The sequence below is a fragment of the Capricornis sumatraensis genome, chromosome 14 (genome assembly GCF_032405125.1).
Source record: "Capricornis sumatraensis isolate serow.1 chromosome 14, serow.2, whole genome shotgun sequence".
In the NCBI taxonomy this organism is placed as follows: domain Eukaryota; kingdom Metazoa; phylum Chordata; class Mammalia; order Artiodactyla; family Bovidae; genus Capricornis; species Capricornis sumatraensis.
The window spans coordinates 42,336,870-42,352,945 of NC_091082.1; the positions used below are offsets into that span (position 1 = coordinate 42,336,870).

Below are 16,076 nucleotides of genomic sequence, written 5' to 3' on the forward strand. Positions count from 1 at the left end.
CAGCAGCAGCAGCAACCATCCGCTATGGCTTCCCCAGTGGCTCAGACAGTAAAGAATCTGCCTGCAATGTGCAAGACCTGGGTTTGACCCCTGGGTCAGACAGATCCCCTGAAGAAGGGCATGGCAACCCACTCCAGTATTCTTGCCTAGAGAATTCCATGGACATAGGAGACTGGCAGGCTACTGTCCATGGGGTTGCAAAGAATCGGACACTAACATTTTCACTTTCAACCATCCCCTATAGATAACGTCTCTGACATATGGGTCACAATAATAAGAGGTGTTTAAGCTGTTTTTCAGAAACTTGGAGGAAGTTCTTTTCCAGTTTGAGCCAGCTAAATCTGATTGGGGTCACCAACCCTAAAACTGGGCCTGTGCCTTTTGATGTCAGACCTTTTGTGTGACCTTTTGACGTCAGAGGAGTGAAAACCCCATGCTCAGATGTTAAGTGCCTCCATTTCTAACATGCATCCCATAAAGAAACATGTGACTCAGGGATGGCCTTCCCCACTCCTAACCACCCTGCTTCTTTGGGACTGTTTACCTGAGATTTATTCTCCTGTCTTGCTTGGTGGCCTTGTGAATAAATCCTTTCTCTGATGCAAATTCAGTGTCTCAGTGATTGGCTTGTTGTGTGTGGGCTCAAACAAACCTGGTTCTAGAATACTATCCTCATACCTTGCACAACATGTCTTCATAAAATCTTTTAAGCCAGGTTCAAATTTACAGTTATTTGATCCATCCGTACCCTGCATTGGGATGGGGTGGTAGTGAAATGGAGCAGGACTCTCTAATCCTTGTCCCCCCGCCCATATCTTCTGCCTGATCTTCGCCTGTGGAAAACTTTAGTCAAAGAATACATTTAATCAGAGAAGTGAGAAGTACTGAAACAAAGGAAAACAGTCTAAGGAAATTAAGTAATAATAATGTAGTCATTACGCATAGTCAAAGACCTTTAGCTCTTTCTCAAGGGCTATAGATAATATTCTGAGCCATATCCTGTGAGCTGTCTTATAGATACCAAAACACCAGGTGGAGAAACTAACTACATGGTGACCAGACTATACCCAGGACTTGAGCTGCCACAATTCTGAGAATTGACCATGACAAAAGGGGAAAAGTGCACCCTGGAGCTGAAGGCTAACTGTATCTAAAACAACCAAAATGATGCTAGCCCTACCACTGATGACCAACTGAAGGTGACTGTTAGAGATGGCTATGCTATGTCTGCATGTAAACCCCCTCCGCTTTGTTTATAAATGCTCTCACCTGGTTTTTGTTGGGGGTAGGGAGTAAGCCTGCCACCCTCCCCTGACAGCTGGTGGCATCTGAAATAAAGCAAACTTTCCTTTCCACCAACCTGGCCTGCTTATTTGCTTTTGAGCAGCGAGCAGTCAGACTCCCCATGCATACCTTTCTGTAACAGTAGGAGGGAGGTATGGGTGATATATTGTCCCAGTTCAAAGATTTGGTCTCCCTCCTTGCTCTAACCAATAACATGAGGTGATTTGCTTAGACAGGGAAGGGTCCAGACTGGCCCTGGAAGTAGGCTGTATCCATTTGTGTAGGTAATTAATTCTGGGGCCTTGGTAACCTACCACTCTTCAGAAGGGTCATGGGTTTCAGGTGGGCACCATGGACTCAGACCCATGGGAAGGGTTGTGACTGGAGAGGCCTAGAACAGTACCCTGTGAGTCAGCAGCTGGGGAAAGCACTTTTCTTGCCCAGATCTAAAGGTGGGGCTGAGGAATGGACTTGTCATAGGGCAGAAGTGAAAGTGTCAGTTGCTCAGTTGTGTCCTACTCTTTGTGACCCTATGGACTGTAGCCGGCCAGGCTCCTCTGTCCATGGAATTCTCCAGGCAAGAATACTGGAGTGGGTTGCCATTCCCTTCTCCAAGGGATCTTTCCAACCCAAGGATCATACTCAGGTTTCCTGCATTGCAGGCAGATTCTTTACCATCTGAGCCACCAAAGTTTCAATTCAAATGATAGCTTGGAGATATATGCCTCTCAGTGGATTCCCATCATTTTTGTTCCTCCCATTTTTATGTTCCCTCATTCCTTCCTACTATTTGGATTCTTATATTGACAATTGATCACTGTCTCCAGTGTGTGTCCCTACTCCCAGCACAGTTTAGACCATACCCCAGCATGGGTCAAAGGACTATCCCTGAGCTCCAGCAACAGGGAAAGTCTGTGCACCTAAGATGTGGGAGATGATTCCCCAGCCTGAGACTTGGGCCTTGACAAGGAGCAGCCCCATGTGCAGAAGACCCTCAGGACCTGTGTTGAATTTAATCTGCCGCAGTGCACAGATGGGGGTGATGCTGGAGGTGAGGGCAGCTCAGCTACGAAGGAAGATGCAAGACAAAGGGGGAGGAAGGCCTCTCCCAGGCGCTGTACTCTGAAACCAGCTGCTTGGAGGGAAGCCTCCCTTGGATGCTGTAGATGTTTTACACCTAGGAAGTCCAAAAAGAAGAGGTTGGTTTTCTGTGAAATTTAGTCTTCCCGTAGCCTCATCCTGCAGGTCCTTCTTCTGCAGTAAATGGCAGCCATGTCATTGCACCAGGCTGACACTGAGCTTCACCCTGGATTTCTCTCCCCCAATCCCACATCCAGTGCCTCAAGTCCTGGCAGTTTAACCTCCAAATTAGTCCTTGGATTTTGCCACCCCTCTTCATTTTTCTGGCCACCTCTTTATCCAAGCCACAGGCTCTCACCTGGACTACCTACATCTACTGCCTTCAATCCTTTCTCATCACAGTCACAGAAATGACCTTAAAGTGTCCACTGGGTCACTTCACCCCAGTTCTTGCAACTCTCGCATGACATCTTATCACATTTAGAACAAAATCCTAAGAAAATAAATGTTTTGCTTGATTTCTCCCCTGCCCTCTGCTCTACCTCTTGTCCTGCTTTTCTCCTTCTTCCCTTTGCACTAGCCTCCTGGACTTTCAGTTCTCAGAACAAAGGCAGCATATTCCAATGCATAGAGGGGATAGGCAGGGAAGGAAATGGGGGAATGGAGACTAGAAAGAGCAGGCTGCTGTCTCCCTCATGCAAAATATCCTCAAACAGGAGAGCAAAATGACGTATTTTTTCAAAGCCAACTGGATCCCTCAAGGGAGGTTTAAGAGAAGCAGTAACAATGTTCATGTGATGGAACAGAGATCCAGAAAAATCTTCCTCTTCCTCTAAGATGAGATCATAAAGGAGAACCAAAATGTAAGGTGTTTAAGGACAGAAAGCACTCTTATTAGACCTGATTTCACAAAACCAGAAGAGGAAAAAGAAATTTTCACATGACTTCTAGGATAATTCTTCAGAGAATAAAATCCAATCCAGGAAAAGTGAAGGTCAGTACCTGAATAATCCGGATAATTGCTTTGACTCTTGGTGACATTTTCCCATGATTTATAAATTCTACAACATTTGTATGTAGTCTTTGATTATGCTCTGGCTTCCATGACTATGTTCTTTCTCTCAAAGTGCATCAAAATCCCTTTGTGAAAGAGCATTCAGGTGGCTCAGTGGTAAAGAATCTGCCTGCCAATGAAGGAGACAAATTCAGGAGATGCAGGTTTGAGTCCTGGGTGGAAAAAATCCCCTAGAGAAAGAAATGGCAACTCACTCCAGTATCCTTGCTTGGGAAATCTCATGGACAAAGAGCCGGTCACAATTGAAGTGACTTAGCACACATGCACACGGTGTTTTCCAGGAGATCTGCTAGGTGTTTCATGCATCATATTTTATCTAACCTTGACCTTAGCCTAAGAGGGTGGGTAGTGTTGCCTTGGAGGGATCTCAGGATGCCCCATAGTCTGCCCAGGTAGCCTGGGATGGGTGGGGAGCGCCTGCTCCGGGGCCTGTCCTTGGATCAAGTGTCTGTGAGCTGTCAGTGGGGAATCTATCACCCACTGATGGGATTGCAACAGGCCAAATGACGTGATAATCACAACACAGAACAGTGCACTAAGTAAAGGCACATAGTCATCAGTGTGAGCTGGATATTCTTCCCCTGCAGGACTATTTGCAAGGGAAACCACTTCACAACAAGAAGATCCTTGCAAATATGTGATTAGCACCCTCCCGTTACTCTGGAGAGAAGCAGAAAAGTTAAGAAACTTTGAGGATGACACTGTAAATCCATTGATCTGTCTACTCTCTTTTACCCTTTGGACCGATAATCCCCTTGCTACAACCACCCATAATACTTAGTGTTCTATCTCAAGATCTTCCCAAATGTTTACACAAAACAACATACACACATTTCCATATTTTTACCAGAATAAGATTATTAATACATTGCTCTATGTAATTTTATTTCCACTACATGTGTCACAAACACATTTCCAGATATGAACAAGCGGGTCTTCTCACTTTTTTCAGCTTCATATAGTATTCCAGTGTACAGATGACAAGAAAGCACTCTTTTACCCCTTTATTAATAGTCATTTGTTTGTTGCACTGCCTTCCCTGCTGAAGGTCCCTGAAGAGCCACTGTATTCCCTCTGGGCCCTCTTTGTCTTTGTTGGCTGCACTGAATGACCTTCCCATAGAGGGAGCCAGCACACCCTCCTTCAGGTTTCTGCTTCAGTATCACTTCCTTTTTTAAAAAAAATTTTTTATTTATTTGTTTGTTTGTTTTTGGCTGCGCTAGGTCTTCACTGCTGCACAGGCTTGTCTCTACTTGCGTAGAGTGGGGGTTGCTCTCTAGTTGCAGGGCGTTGCTCTCTAGTTGCTTCTCATTGCAGTGGCTTATCTTGGTGAGCATGGACTCTAGGGCACAGGGCTTCAGTAAATGAGGCACATGGGCTTTTTAGTTGTGATCCCTGGGCTCCAGAGAACAGGTGCGATAGTTGTGGCACATGAGCTTAGCTTCTCCGTGGCATGTAGGATCTTCCTGGACCAGGGACTGAACCTGTGTCTCCTGCATTGGCAGGCAGATTCTTCTACCACTGAGCCACCAGGGAAGCCCTCGGTATCGTTTCTTTAGCAAGGCCTTCCTCTTTCATCCATAGACTATCCTGTTCCCTATTTCATCATTCTTTAATCACGAGCTGACTTTCTTTGTCTTAATAATACTTATGCTTACATGAAATCATGTCAGCTGATTGATTACCTCCTTTAAGGGAGTCCACAAATCAGTGACTTCAGCTGATACTTAACAGATGTACAATATACATTCAATAAATAAATAAATGAGTGAATATATTTTTACTACCTCTGCAAGTATTGCATTTCCTTGGATTGAGATTGTGGACATAAAACTTAGGTAAACACAAGCATATTGTCCTAAAATTGTGAACACATTTGTATTCCTCATCAGTAATGCTCCAGAGGTAACTATCTCCCATAAGCTGGCTAATATGGAGTACTATCATTTAAAAAATTTTCCCCAGTAAGATGAGTGAAAAATAACCACCCATAACTAACTTACTTTGTATTCCTTTAGCCATGTGAAATATGAAACGTGTTTTCAAATTTTTATTGGCCATTTGTATTTCTTTTTTGGTCAGTTGTTTATTTCTATGGTACCTACAACTACCCTGTATTAACATAAAATATTAAAACCAAAACACAGCTTCAAACAAAATAATGTTAAATATACAATAAGAATATGAATAACTTGCTATGTGCTAAGCACTGTTTTAGGAATGATTCATATATCACCTCATTTAATCTTCTTCCAAACCCCACAGGGTAAATACTTTTATTATCTACATCTTATAAATGATGACCCTGAGGGAATCTGAGGCATTGAGATTTCCCAAGGTGGCACAGATGGAAAGAGCAGTCTGCTCCTTCACATATGATGTGCTAATAGAAGTTACCATCTGTCTGTGAAATGAGATATCATGAATCTTCTCTTGAATCTAGGTCATGGTGAGTACTCTGTAACAACTGACCAATCTCACTTACTTGCATGTGGCTTTTTTTCATATCAACCTGATTGTTTAGATAGAACTGGTGGTGTAATTTGCAGGGCCCAGTGCAAAATGAAAATGCATGGCTCCTGTTAGAAAGTTAAGAGTTTCAAGATGGCAACAGTAAAGCAGTAAACCAAAGGGCCCTTCTCAGTGCAAGGCCCTGTACAACATATGTCTATACAGCTGTCCTAGGGTATAGTCCACAGTTTTGACAGATAAAGAAATCAACACAGAAAGAAAGTAACTGTGCTGAGAACTGAGACAGGCCTAGCCATTGAATCCAGGTTTGTTTGATTACAAGGTTTGGGTATGTCACTGTTGTTTAGTCACTAAATTGTGTCCAGCTCTTTGTGACATGGACTGTAGCCAGCCAGGCTCCTCTGTCCATGGAATTTCCCATGCAAGAACACTGGAGTGGGTTGCCATTTCCTTTTCCAGGGGATCTTCCTGATCCAGGGATCGAACCCATGTCTCCTGCACTGGCAAGTGGGTTCTTTACTGCTGAGCCACTAGGAAGGTCCTCTCCTGGTATACTGTTGGGTTATGTACCTGCTCAAATTGTACCCATGGAATTTATCCTACTTGAGCTGGAAGAGGGATGGAAAGAAATGAAATATAAATAGGACAGTTTTCCAAGGGGTGAGAATAAAAAGCAGAGTGGTCTTATTGCCCATGATTCTGGACGTTGTTAGGGCCCAGGGCAGACTGCTCCCTAGTAAGTCACAAGAGCATATTGATTACTTTGAATTGAAGTTATTTAAGAAAGAGTCAATGCAAGAGAGACACTCTGAGCCTCCATTCCGTCTTTTTGAAAGCAGAAAATAAATCTCCTCTGTAAAAGGTGTGCTCCCTGCATCTGAAGGTAGAGGGCATACTTATTGCCAGAGATAGGGCATTTGGTGTTGAGAAGCCTATATAAACAAACCTTGTACTTTTTTCATTTACCATCCCAAGCCCAAACTCTAGATTCTTCACTAACTGGGCACCCAAAGCCCAAGTTTCTTTATCCTGTCCATTCCTCAGAAATGTACTATTTATGTCTAAAAAGTATAAACTCTGCCTGCTTTGGCCACTTCCTACATAATTCTTAGGTCCCATTTGTATGGATCTATGGGTGCACAAATTAGTTTCTTTTTCTCCTGTTAATCTGTCCTGTCAATTTAATTATCAGTCCAACCATGAGAACTTAAAGGTCCATACCATTTCTGTCCTTTATCAAGCCCATCTTTGCAAGAAATTTTCCCTTGGTATCTCTAATTTTCTTGAAGAGATCTCTAGTCTTTCCCATTCTGTTGTTTTCCTTTATTTCTTTGCATTGATTACTTTGATTACAGAAATGGTATGGACCTAACAGAAGCAGAAGATATTAAGAAGAAGTAGCAAGAATACACAGAAGAACTGTAAAAAAAGATCTTCAATACCAAGATAATCACGATGGTGATCACTCACCTATAGCCAGACATCCTGGAATATGAAGTCAAGTGGGCCTTAGAGAGCATCACTACGAACAAAGCTAGTGGAGGTGATGGAATTCCAGTAGAGCTATTTCAAATCCTGAAAGATGATGCTGTGAAAGTGCTGCACTCAATATGCCAACGAATTTGAAAAACTCAGCAGTGGCCACAGGACTGGAAAAGGTCAGTTTTCATTCCAATCCCAAAGAAAGGCAATGCCAAAGAATGCTCAAACTACTGCACGATTGCACTCATCTCACACACTAGTAAAGTAATGCTCAAAATTCTCCAAGCCAGGCTTCAGCAATACGTGAACCGTGAACTTCCAGATGTTCAAGCTGGTTTTAGAAAAGGCAGAGGAACCAGAGATCAAATTGCCAACATCCACTGGATCATGGAAAAAGCAAGAGAGTTCCAGAAAAACATCTATTTCTGCTTTATTGACTATGCCAAAGCCTTTGACTGTGTGGATCACAACAAACTGTGGAAACTTCTGAGAGAGATGGGAATACCAGACCACCTGACCTGCCTCTTGAGAAATCTGTATGCAGGTCAGGAAGCAACAGTTAGAACCGGACATGGAACAACAGACTGGTTCCAAATAGGAAAAGGAGTACGTCAAGGCTGTATATTGTCACCCTGCTTATTTAACTTCTATGCAGAGTACATCATGAGAAACGCTGGGCTGGAAGAAGCACAAGCTGGAATCAAGATTGCCAGGAGAAATATCAATCACCTCAGATATGCAGATGACACCATCCATATGGCAGAAAGTGAAGAGGAACTAAAGAGCCTCTTGATGAAAGTGAAAGTGGAGAGTGAACAAGTTGGCTTAAAGCTCAACATTCAGAAAACTAAGATCATGACATCTTGTCCCATCACTTCATGGAAAATATATCTGGAAACAGTGGGACAGTGGCTGACTTTATTTTTCTGGGCTCCAAAATCACTGCAGATGGTGACCGAAGCCATGAAATTAAAAGACACTTACTCCTTGGAAGGAAAGTTATGACCAACCTAGACAGCATATTGAAAAGCAGAGACATTACTTTATTGACTAAGGTCCGTCTAGTCAAGGCTATGGTTATTCCAGTGGTCATGTATGGATGTGAGAGTTGGACTGTGAAGAAGGCTGAGCACCGAAGAATTGATGCTTTTGAACTGTGGTGTTGGAGGAGACTCTTGAGAGTCCCTTGGACTGCAAGGAGATCCAACCAGTCCATTCTGAAGGAGATCTGCCCTGGGATTTCTTTGGAAGGAATGATGCTAAAGCTGAAACTCCAGTACTTTGGCCACCTCATGCAAAGAGTTGACTCGCTGGAAAAGACTCTGATGCTGGGAGAGATTGGGGACAGGAGGAGAAGGGGACGACAGAGGATGAGATGGCTGGATGGCATCACTGACTCGATGGACGTGAGTCTGAGTGAACTCCGGGAGTTGGGGATGGACAGGGAGGCCTGGCATGCTGGGATTCATGGGGTCACAAAGAGTCAGACATGACTGAGCAACTGAACTGAACTGAGGACTTAAAGATGGTATAGAGAGAAATATCCTCCTCCCTACTAGTCTTAAGTGACTTAGACTCATGGTATGAGAGATACTCAGACCCTGGGAACCTGGGAGTTTGAGTGGGGGGATGGCTGAGAAGCAGGGTCCCCTGTGTTGAAGAGCAAGGCACACACACTTAGAGACAATAACAGGAAGAGAAGGCAGGGAATAGACTTTCTTGAAGGAGCAATGGAGCCCTGACTTGGAAGACTTATGATGCCTGAAGAACCAAGAAACTCATCCTATCAGACTCTTGGCAACAGGAAATCAGTGAGAGAGTCTGAGACTGTTTCTATGTGAGAGTGTCCCTGTGTAGCCTGTGTGAGTCTAGTATTTTTGGTGCAAAGTCTGTTTTTACTATGGATGCCTACCACATCTTTCCTCAGTGTTTGCTGGCCCTTATCCCCTGGGTATGGGACATAATTGGTGTTGTGGTGATCCAAGCCTTCCCTGGATATTGGCTGGGGCCTTCTCATTGCTCTGTGGGTTGTCACAGCCCTGTCAGGGGCAGATCTGCTCCCTAGATCCACTTCTAAGCTGCAGTGTGAGGTGGGCAGAATGGGCAGGCTCCTGCTGTTAAAGAAGCCACTGAGTATTCCTCTGCAGGAGGTGTCCACCAAGAAGTATGCTCTCTGTTGTCACCCATCATTCTTTGTGTGCACTCACAAAATACACTGTTGTTGGCAATGCGCTCAGCCGTGGGCATGCTGGCAATCAGCTCAGATGCTCCAAAGAAATGGCACTCACAAACTTCTATTGTAAGGAAAACTAATCACTTAAATTATTTGAAACTGAGCAGTCACCACTTTGGCATAAATTTGTGAGGGGCACAGACAGACTAAAAGAATATAAGGGGAAACAACCAAGTCAAGTGAATGCTGTGCAAATAACAATAATCTCTTTAATGACATAGATAAGGCCACTTCCCCTCTGCAGTCATTCCACCCGCCACCCCCACCGCCCCCAAATGAGGCAGTTCACGATGGCTGCACCGGGCTCCATGGAGACCATCCACAGGTCACAGGATCTCCACGCCCAAGCATACTCGGGACTCCTGCCCACCAAGGCAGATCACACACCTCCAGGGCCTCCAGCTTGGCCTCCATCACAGGAAACACTTAAAATACCTCCCCAGCACACTGAGCAAGTTAACTACTTCTTTCTCAGAAAAGACTGACTATTTCCAAAAATTTCAAGAGCCACCAAAGAGGGTGAGCACAAAAAAGGAAACACGGCAGGTCTCGCCTCATTGTCATGGTTGGTGCTGATCACTGCAGGGGGTTTGCCCCTGGATCATCACTGCACACACACAAAGCAGTCCGTACCTCCTGCGCTGGTGAACCCATTGGTTACAGCACACGCACTAGAGAGGATGGCAGGGCCTGTCCTCCCCAAGGTTGCTCCTATCCTTGTGGGCTGCTGATCCCAAGCAGCCAAACATCTCCTGGGAGGCATAGGTCATGTAGACAAAGCCATCCTCGTCCTTGTAGTCCCTGTAGATCTCTGCCATGGTCACATTCATACTTCCCAGGCTCTTGTTGTTCACCAGCAAGTAAAAGGCTTCAGTGGCCCCTAGGACCATGCGGCTCCTGGGTTGGGGAAGAGGGTGTGCAGGGGACAGGAAGGGAAAAAGTTAACCCGGAAGCGAAAGTTAACCCGGAAGCAAAAGTTAATCCAGAAGAGAATGATCGCTGACCCACAGCCTTTCTTACTTTTATTTGGCCAGTGTAAGCCCGTCTACCCAAGATGCCCCCACCTCCCTACTCCAGGACTGTTACCCTCAAACTTTAGAATTACCTAGGAGAGTCCTGTTGAAAGTGGACTCCATCCTACGGTTTTGGTTTATTAGATCTTGGAAGCAGCCCAGGAATCTGTGGGACCGTGAAGCAGGCAGAACTTGCCCTGAAATGTTACTCTCGAAGCACAGGCAGTCTAACTTCCACTCCTGCTGCTGCCCGGAGTCTTTCAAAGTGTCATTTATATCTATTTGCTTGCTTATACTAGTGACTGCTAAAACAGGAATTTATACCTGGTCATTACTTTTTTTTGAAAATTTTTACTTCTATATTTTTGTCTGTACTGGGTCTTTGTTACTGCGTGTGGGCTTTCTGCAGTTGTGGCAAGCAGGGGCTACTCTCTAGCTGCTGTTCCTGGGCGTCTCGCTAGGGTGACTTCTCTTGTCGTGGAGCACTGGCTCTAGGGCACTAAGGCTCCAGCAGCTGGGCTGCACAGGCCTAGTTGACCCAGTGCATGTGGGATCTTAGTTCCCAGATGAGTGGGCAATCCTGCGGCCCCTGCACGGGCATGCAGATTATTAATTACCGACTTCAAGGAAAGTGAAAAGTCACTACTTAACTTTTTAATATACAGCTTCAGTCTTTGTTCCATTTCATTCCCTAATAACAGATAAACTAAGGCACAGAAGCTAAAGAATCTGATGGAAGCAACTCAAGTGTCCATCAACACATGAATAAACAAAACGTGGTCCATCTATAAATGGAGTATTAATCACCCTTAAAAAAGGAAGGAAATTCTGACAAGTAAATGCTACAATATGGATGAATTTTAAGGACAGTATGGCCAGTGAAATAAGTCAGTCACAAAAGGATACCATCTGATCCCACTTACATGAGGTACCTAGCATAGTCAAATTCTTAGAGATAGAAGGTATGCTGGTTTCCAGGGATTAGGGGAAGGAGAGGATGGGAAAATCAGTCTTTAATGGGGACAGAGTTTTCCTTTGGGAAGATGAGATGGATACTGGTAATAGTTGCACAACAATGTGAATGTATTTAAAGCCATGATCTGCTTGCTTAAAAATGATTAAAATAATATTTTATCACAATTAAAAATATAATAATAAAAGAAATCAAAGAATCTGCTTATCATAGCTCTCTGTCTCTCTGCAGTAAATAAGATAAATTTATTAGAAACTGGCTAAAAGATTGTTCATTTTCTGGAGATTTGAAATGTCTTCAAACTCATAGATGAGCTCAGACTGTGAGACCATCCCATTAAAAACTAGAAAAAAATATTCTTAGCTCAAAAATGCTAAGTAAATATGCCTCAGTTTGCTATGAATTTCAAGTTAAGAATTTCCTGAGTGGTGCAAATAAAACACATAATGCTGTGTATTTAGACATGTCAGTTAAGCAGCTTTGGGCGTGACATTTGGAAAAGGTTGTTGTTGTTTAGTTGCTAAATTGTGTCCTACTCTTTGCAACCCCATGGATTATAGCTCGCAGGTTCCTGTGTCCATGGGGATTCTCCAGGCAAGAATACTGGGGTGGGTTGCCATTTCCTCCCCCAGGGGAACTTCTGGACCCAGAGATTGAACCCGCATCTTCTGCATTGGCAAGCATAGTCTTTACCACTGAGCAATCTGGGCAGGGATTGAACCCGGGTCTCCTGCATTGCAGGCAGTCTTTACCATCTGAGCCACCAGGGAAGCCCATTTGAAAAAGCATTACTATGCAAAAGTATAAATCCCTCCCCTTGGGTTGTGGATGCAGAGGAGCAGCCATGTTTGGCTAGATTCATAGGAGTTCTGAATTGTTTTAATAGCAGAGCAAGATGAATCTGTTGGCAATGGCTCGCCCTATCTGACCATCCTCCACCCAGACGTTAGAGGCACAGCCATTACACCCCTACTCTTAGCTGCTGCTGCTGCTGCTAAGTCGCTTTAGTCGTGTCCGACCCAGTGTGACCCCAGAGATGGCAGCCCACCAGCCTCCACCATCCCTGAGATTCTCCAGGCAAGAACACTGGAGTGGGTTGCCATTTCCTTTTCCAGTGCAGGAAAGTGAAAAGTGAAAGAAGTCGCTCAGTCATGTCCGACTCTTTGTAACCCCATGGACTGCAGCCTACCAGGCTCCTCCATCCATGGGATTTTCCAGGCAAGAGTACTGGAGTGGGGTGCCATTGCCTTCTCCACTACTCTTAGCTAGGAGGAGCTAAATTTATGTGGTGGGTGGGAGAGGAAGTAATTTCAGAATCTGGTTAACTAACACTGGATAATCCAAAGACCAGACCCTGACCATTGCACTGCTCTCGTGTGGTGAGCAAATGCCTGTTCTACATGGAAAGAGTAGGTCTGAAGATGGGGCTCCTATATTTCTACATTGCACCTTCATCTCCTTTCTTCTTCCACTAGGGTCTCATTTTATTAAGGGTGAGGAGTCTCCAAGAGTGGAAGCTTTAGTTTAAATGTTGTTTAGCGTAGGACTTTTGGTCTGTATTTTTCATTGCTCTTTGTGCAGCTCCCAGCACAGTGCATGATACATAATGGGTGCTTAATATCAGTGTGCTTAATGACAATGTTAAGATTCAAGTCATCTAAACATATTGATGTTAAGCACCCATTATGACTTAATGTAAAGATTCAAGGGCTTCCCTAGTGGCTCAGATGGTAAAGAATCTGCTTGCAATGCAGGAGATCAGGTTCTCCTGGGTCGAGGAGATACTCTGGAGAAGGAAATGGCAACCCACTCCAATATTCTTGTCTGGGAAATCCCATGGACAGAGGAGCCTGGTGAGTCACAGACCCGGGGGTTGCAAAGAGTTGGACACGACTGAGTGACTAACATACATACAAAGATTCAAAATTATTAGGATGAAGGATGAAGCGTATGATAACTGGAGGTGTACCTGTATGGAAAAAAGGAGAAAGTTGTGTCAAAATTCACTTCTTGGTGAAGCCACGCTGTGCCCCAGCAGCCTGTTGGCTGACAGAAGGAGGGGTCTGCACCCGACTGTGGTTCTCCCTGAGTTGCCCCAATTTCCATGGATTAACCTAACCCTTAAGTAGGTCTGAGAAGAATGCAGGGCCTTCTGAAAGAGCTCATTTTAAAAAGCATCATAATAAACTCTCAGATGAAACTGTCTGCATCAGCCAAAATTTTGAGAGGTTGTTTCCAGCACAGGCAGACTCACATGCCAGCCATGTTTATGGAACCCTTAGTCAGCTATTTTTGGTTTCATATCATTTTTTATTGAGTCCAGCTGGCAGATGACCACCTCAATCCCTTAAGTTTCAAAGTCAGCAACACTGGTTTTACTCTATGCCTTCCCTTGTTCTGAATGGAAGAAAGAAGGATGTGGGGAAGGTGTGGTTCTCCTGCTCAGTGATTCAGCAGGTGGACAGTGCATGTTCCTACCCCAAATTCCCTCCCAGCCACAAGAGGGAAAATATTTAGAGGTAAAATGCTGTCACTGGGCTTTTAAAATAGCTGAAAACAGGGTTTTGGACCAGTTTCTAAAGGTCCCTTTGAAAAATTCTTAGAGAAATTTGAAGGCAGAAATTAAAACGCAGTACCAGTAAAATGTGGAAACAAAGGAAAAAATAGCTGATACATCAATACTGGGAGTGCTCATTTATTTTAGAGTGGTAGCAAAATATTTGACATCATTTTAAAACTGGTTACTCATGAGATCATCCTTTTTAAAGGCATAGTTGGGGCCCCCCTGGTGGCTCAGTGGTAAAGAGTCCAAGAGTCCGCCTGCCAATGCAGGAGACATGGGTTCTTCGATTCCTGGCCTGGGAAGATCCCACATGTCGTAGAGCAGCTCAGCCCCTGCACCACAGGCACTGAGCCTGTGCTCTAGAGCCTGGAAGCCACAATTGCTGAGCCCACGTGAAGCAACTACTGAAGCCCACGTGCCCTAGCGTCATGCTTTGCAACAAGAGAAGTGCTACAGTGAGAAGCCCGTGCACCAGAACTAGAGTAGCCTCAGCCGGCCACAACTAGAGAAAAACCCCCACACAGCAACGGAGACGCAGGACAGCCACACGTGCACACACACACACACACACACACACACACACAAAAGGCATATTGAAGAGAAAGGGGGAGCACAAACCATTCTCCTTCTCTCTGCCACCTCCCATCTCTCATTGTCCCAAAAGCCCAAGCCCACACAACACCCCCCCCACCCCCACCCCCCAGGCTCTTAGCTACCTACCGAATGACGCTGAGGAACTGGGTCATGGTCAGTTCCTGTGGGACCAGGAACTTGGTCTTGTCCAGCCGGGGCAGGAACTTCTCCCTGGGGTAGCGCTCCACTATCACCTGTCAAGTGTTTCAACCTGAATCTCCTCTGAAGCAAATGTCAAAGGATACACCTCACTTTTCTATGTCTGAGGAACTTGGACTAGAAAGAAGGAGGTCATTGGCTGGTTTTGGTGTTTTGAATAGGCTCTCACAGCCCCCTCCCCCTAATCCCTGCCCTCACCCTCACTCTCACTCCCCAGGACAATGGAGTCTTACCGGGATCTTGCCAGGGAACTTCACTCTGATTCCAGCAACTTCCTCTCTTCTGGTTGCTGTGAACATTTAAGATTAAATGAGCACATCAGCACATACAGAAGTCTGTACCTTCTCTTGCTGTCTCAAGGGCCAAAACCCAGAGAGCTATTCTGAGAGCTTTACCTAAGCTCTTCCTCTGCTTGAAAGGTCTGAGGCTTGGGCTTTTCTGTGGAGTCTGCATTTTGCTCAACAGTTGTGTCTGTGTCTGCCTGGAAAAAAAAAAAAAATCTCACCACCAGGACCTAATTCATCCTTCCAGCTGCTTCCAAACTGCCGGCAGGAGCCCAATGGAGGCTTTTATGTAGGGCTGTCTGACATCACCCTTCTCCAACCCTCCCTTCTCCCCGGGCAGGAGGAGGTCAGTTCTGAGAAAGGAAATGAAACAGGCACCTGGTTGCTGGTTCAAGAAAGTTACTTCACTCACTACTATTTAAAAATTTTGGTTTTGCTAAAGAAATTAAATTTTATATTGTCATTCATTGATCATTGAGGCTTCCCTATTGGCCCAGAGGTAAAAATCTGCCTGACATTGCAGGAGATGCAGGTTCGATCCCTGGATCGGGAACATCCCCTGGAGAAGGAAATGGCAACCCGCACCAGTATTCTTGCCTGGAAGATTCCATAGACAGAGGGGCCGTGGGGTGGCAAAGAGTCCGACATGACAGTGACTAAAACAAAAAGCACTGGTCCTCCCTATGAATGGTCCTGTGAGCCTAAGCGAAGAAGTTATGGATAGAAACAGTTTCATGTGAGGACATTGTAATACTACAGTAATGAAGCAAATTGAATAGTGATTCACCTTATCCTGAAATATATTGCTATTTTTCACAGTAAGAA

At 44.8% G+C, this 16,076-nt stretch overlaps 1 protein-coding gene across 1 annotated transcript; it reads right to left on the reverse strand.

Annotated features, from left to right (window-relative positions):
* Positions 1–10,297: 10,297 nt before the first annotated feature.
* On the reverse strand, positions 10,298–15,420 carry MAP1LC3C (microtubule associated protein 1 light chain 3 gamma). Its single transcript, XM_068986644.1, has 4 exons — positions 15,363–15,420; positions 15,201–15,256; positions 14,896–15,002; positions 10,298–10,523 (listed from the first exon to the last, which is right to left on the reverse strand). The coding sequence occupies exons 1-4, from the start codon at positions 15,418–15,420 to the stop codon at positions 10,298–10,300; spliced, it is 447 nt and encodes a 148-aa protein (XP_068842745.1).
* Between the last annotated feature and the right edge of the window lie 656 nt (positions 15,421–16,076).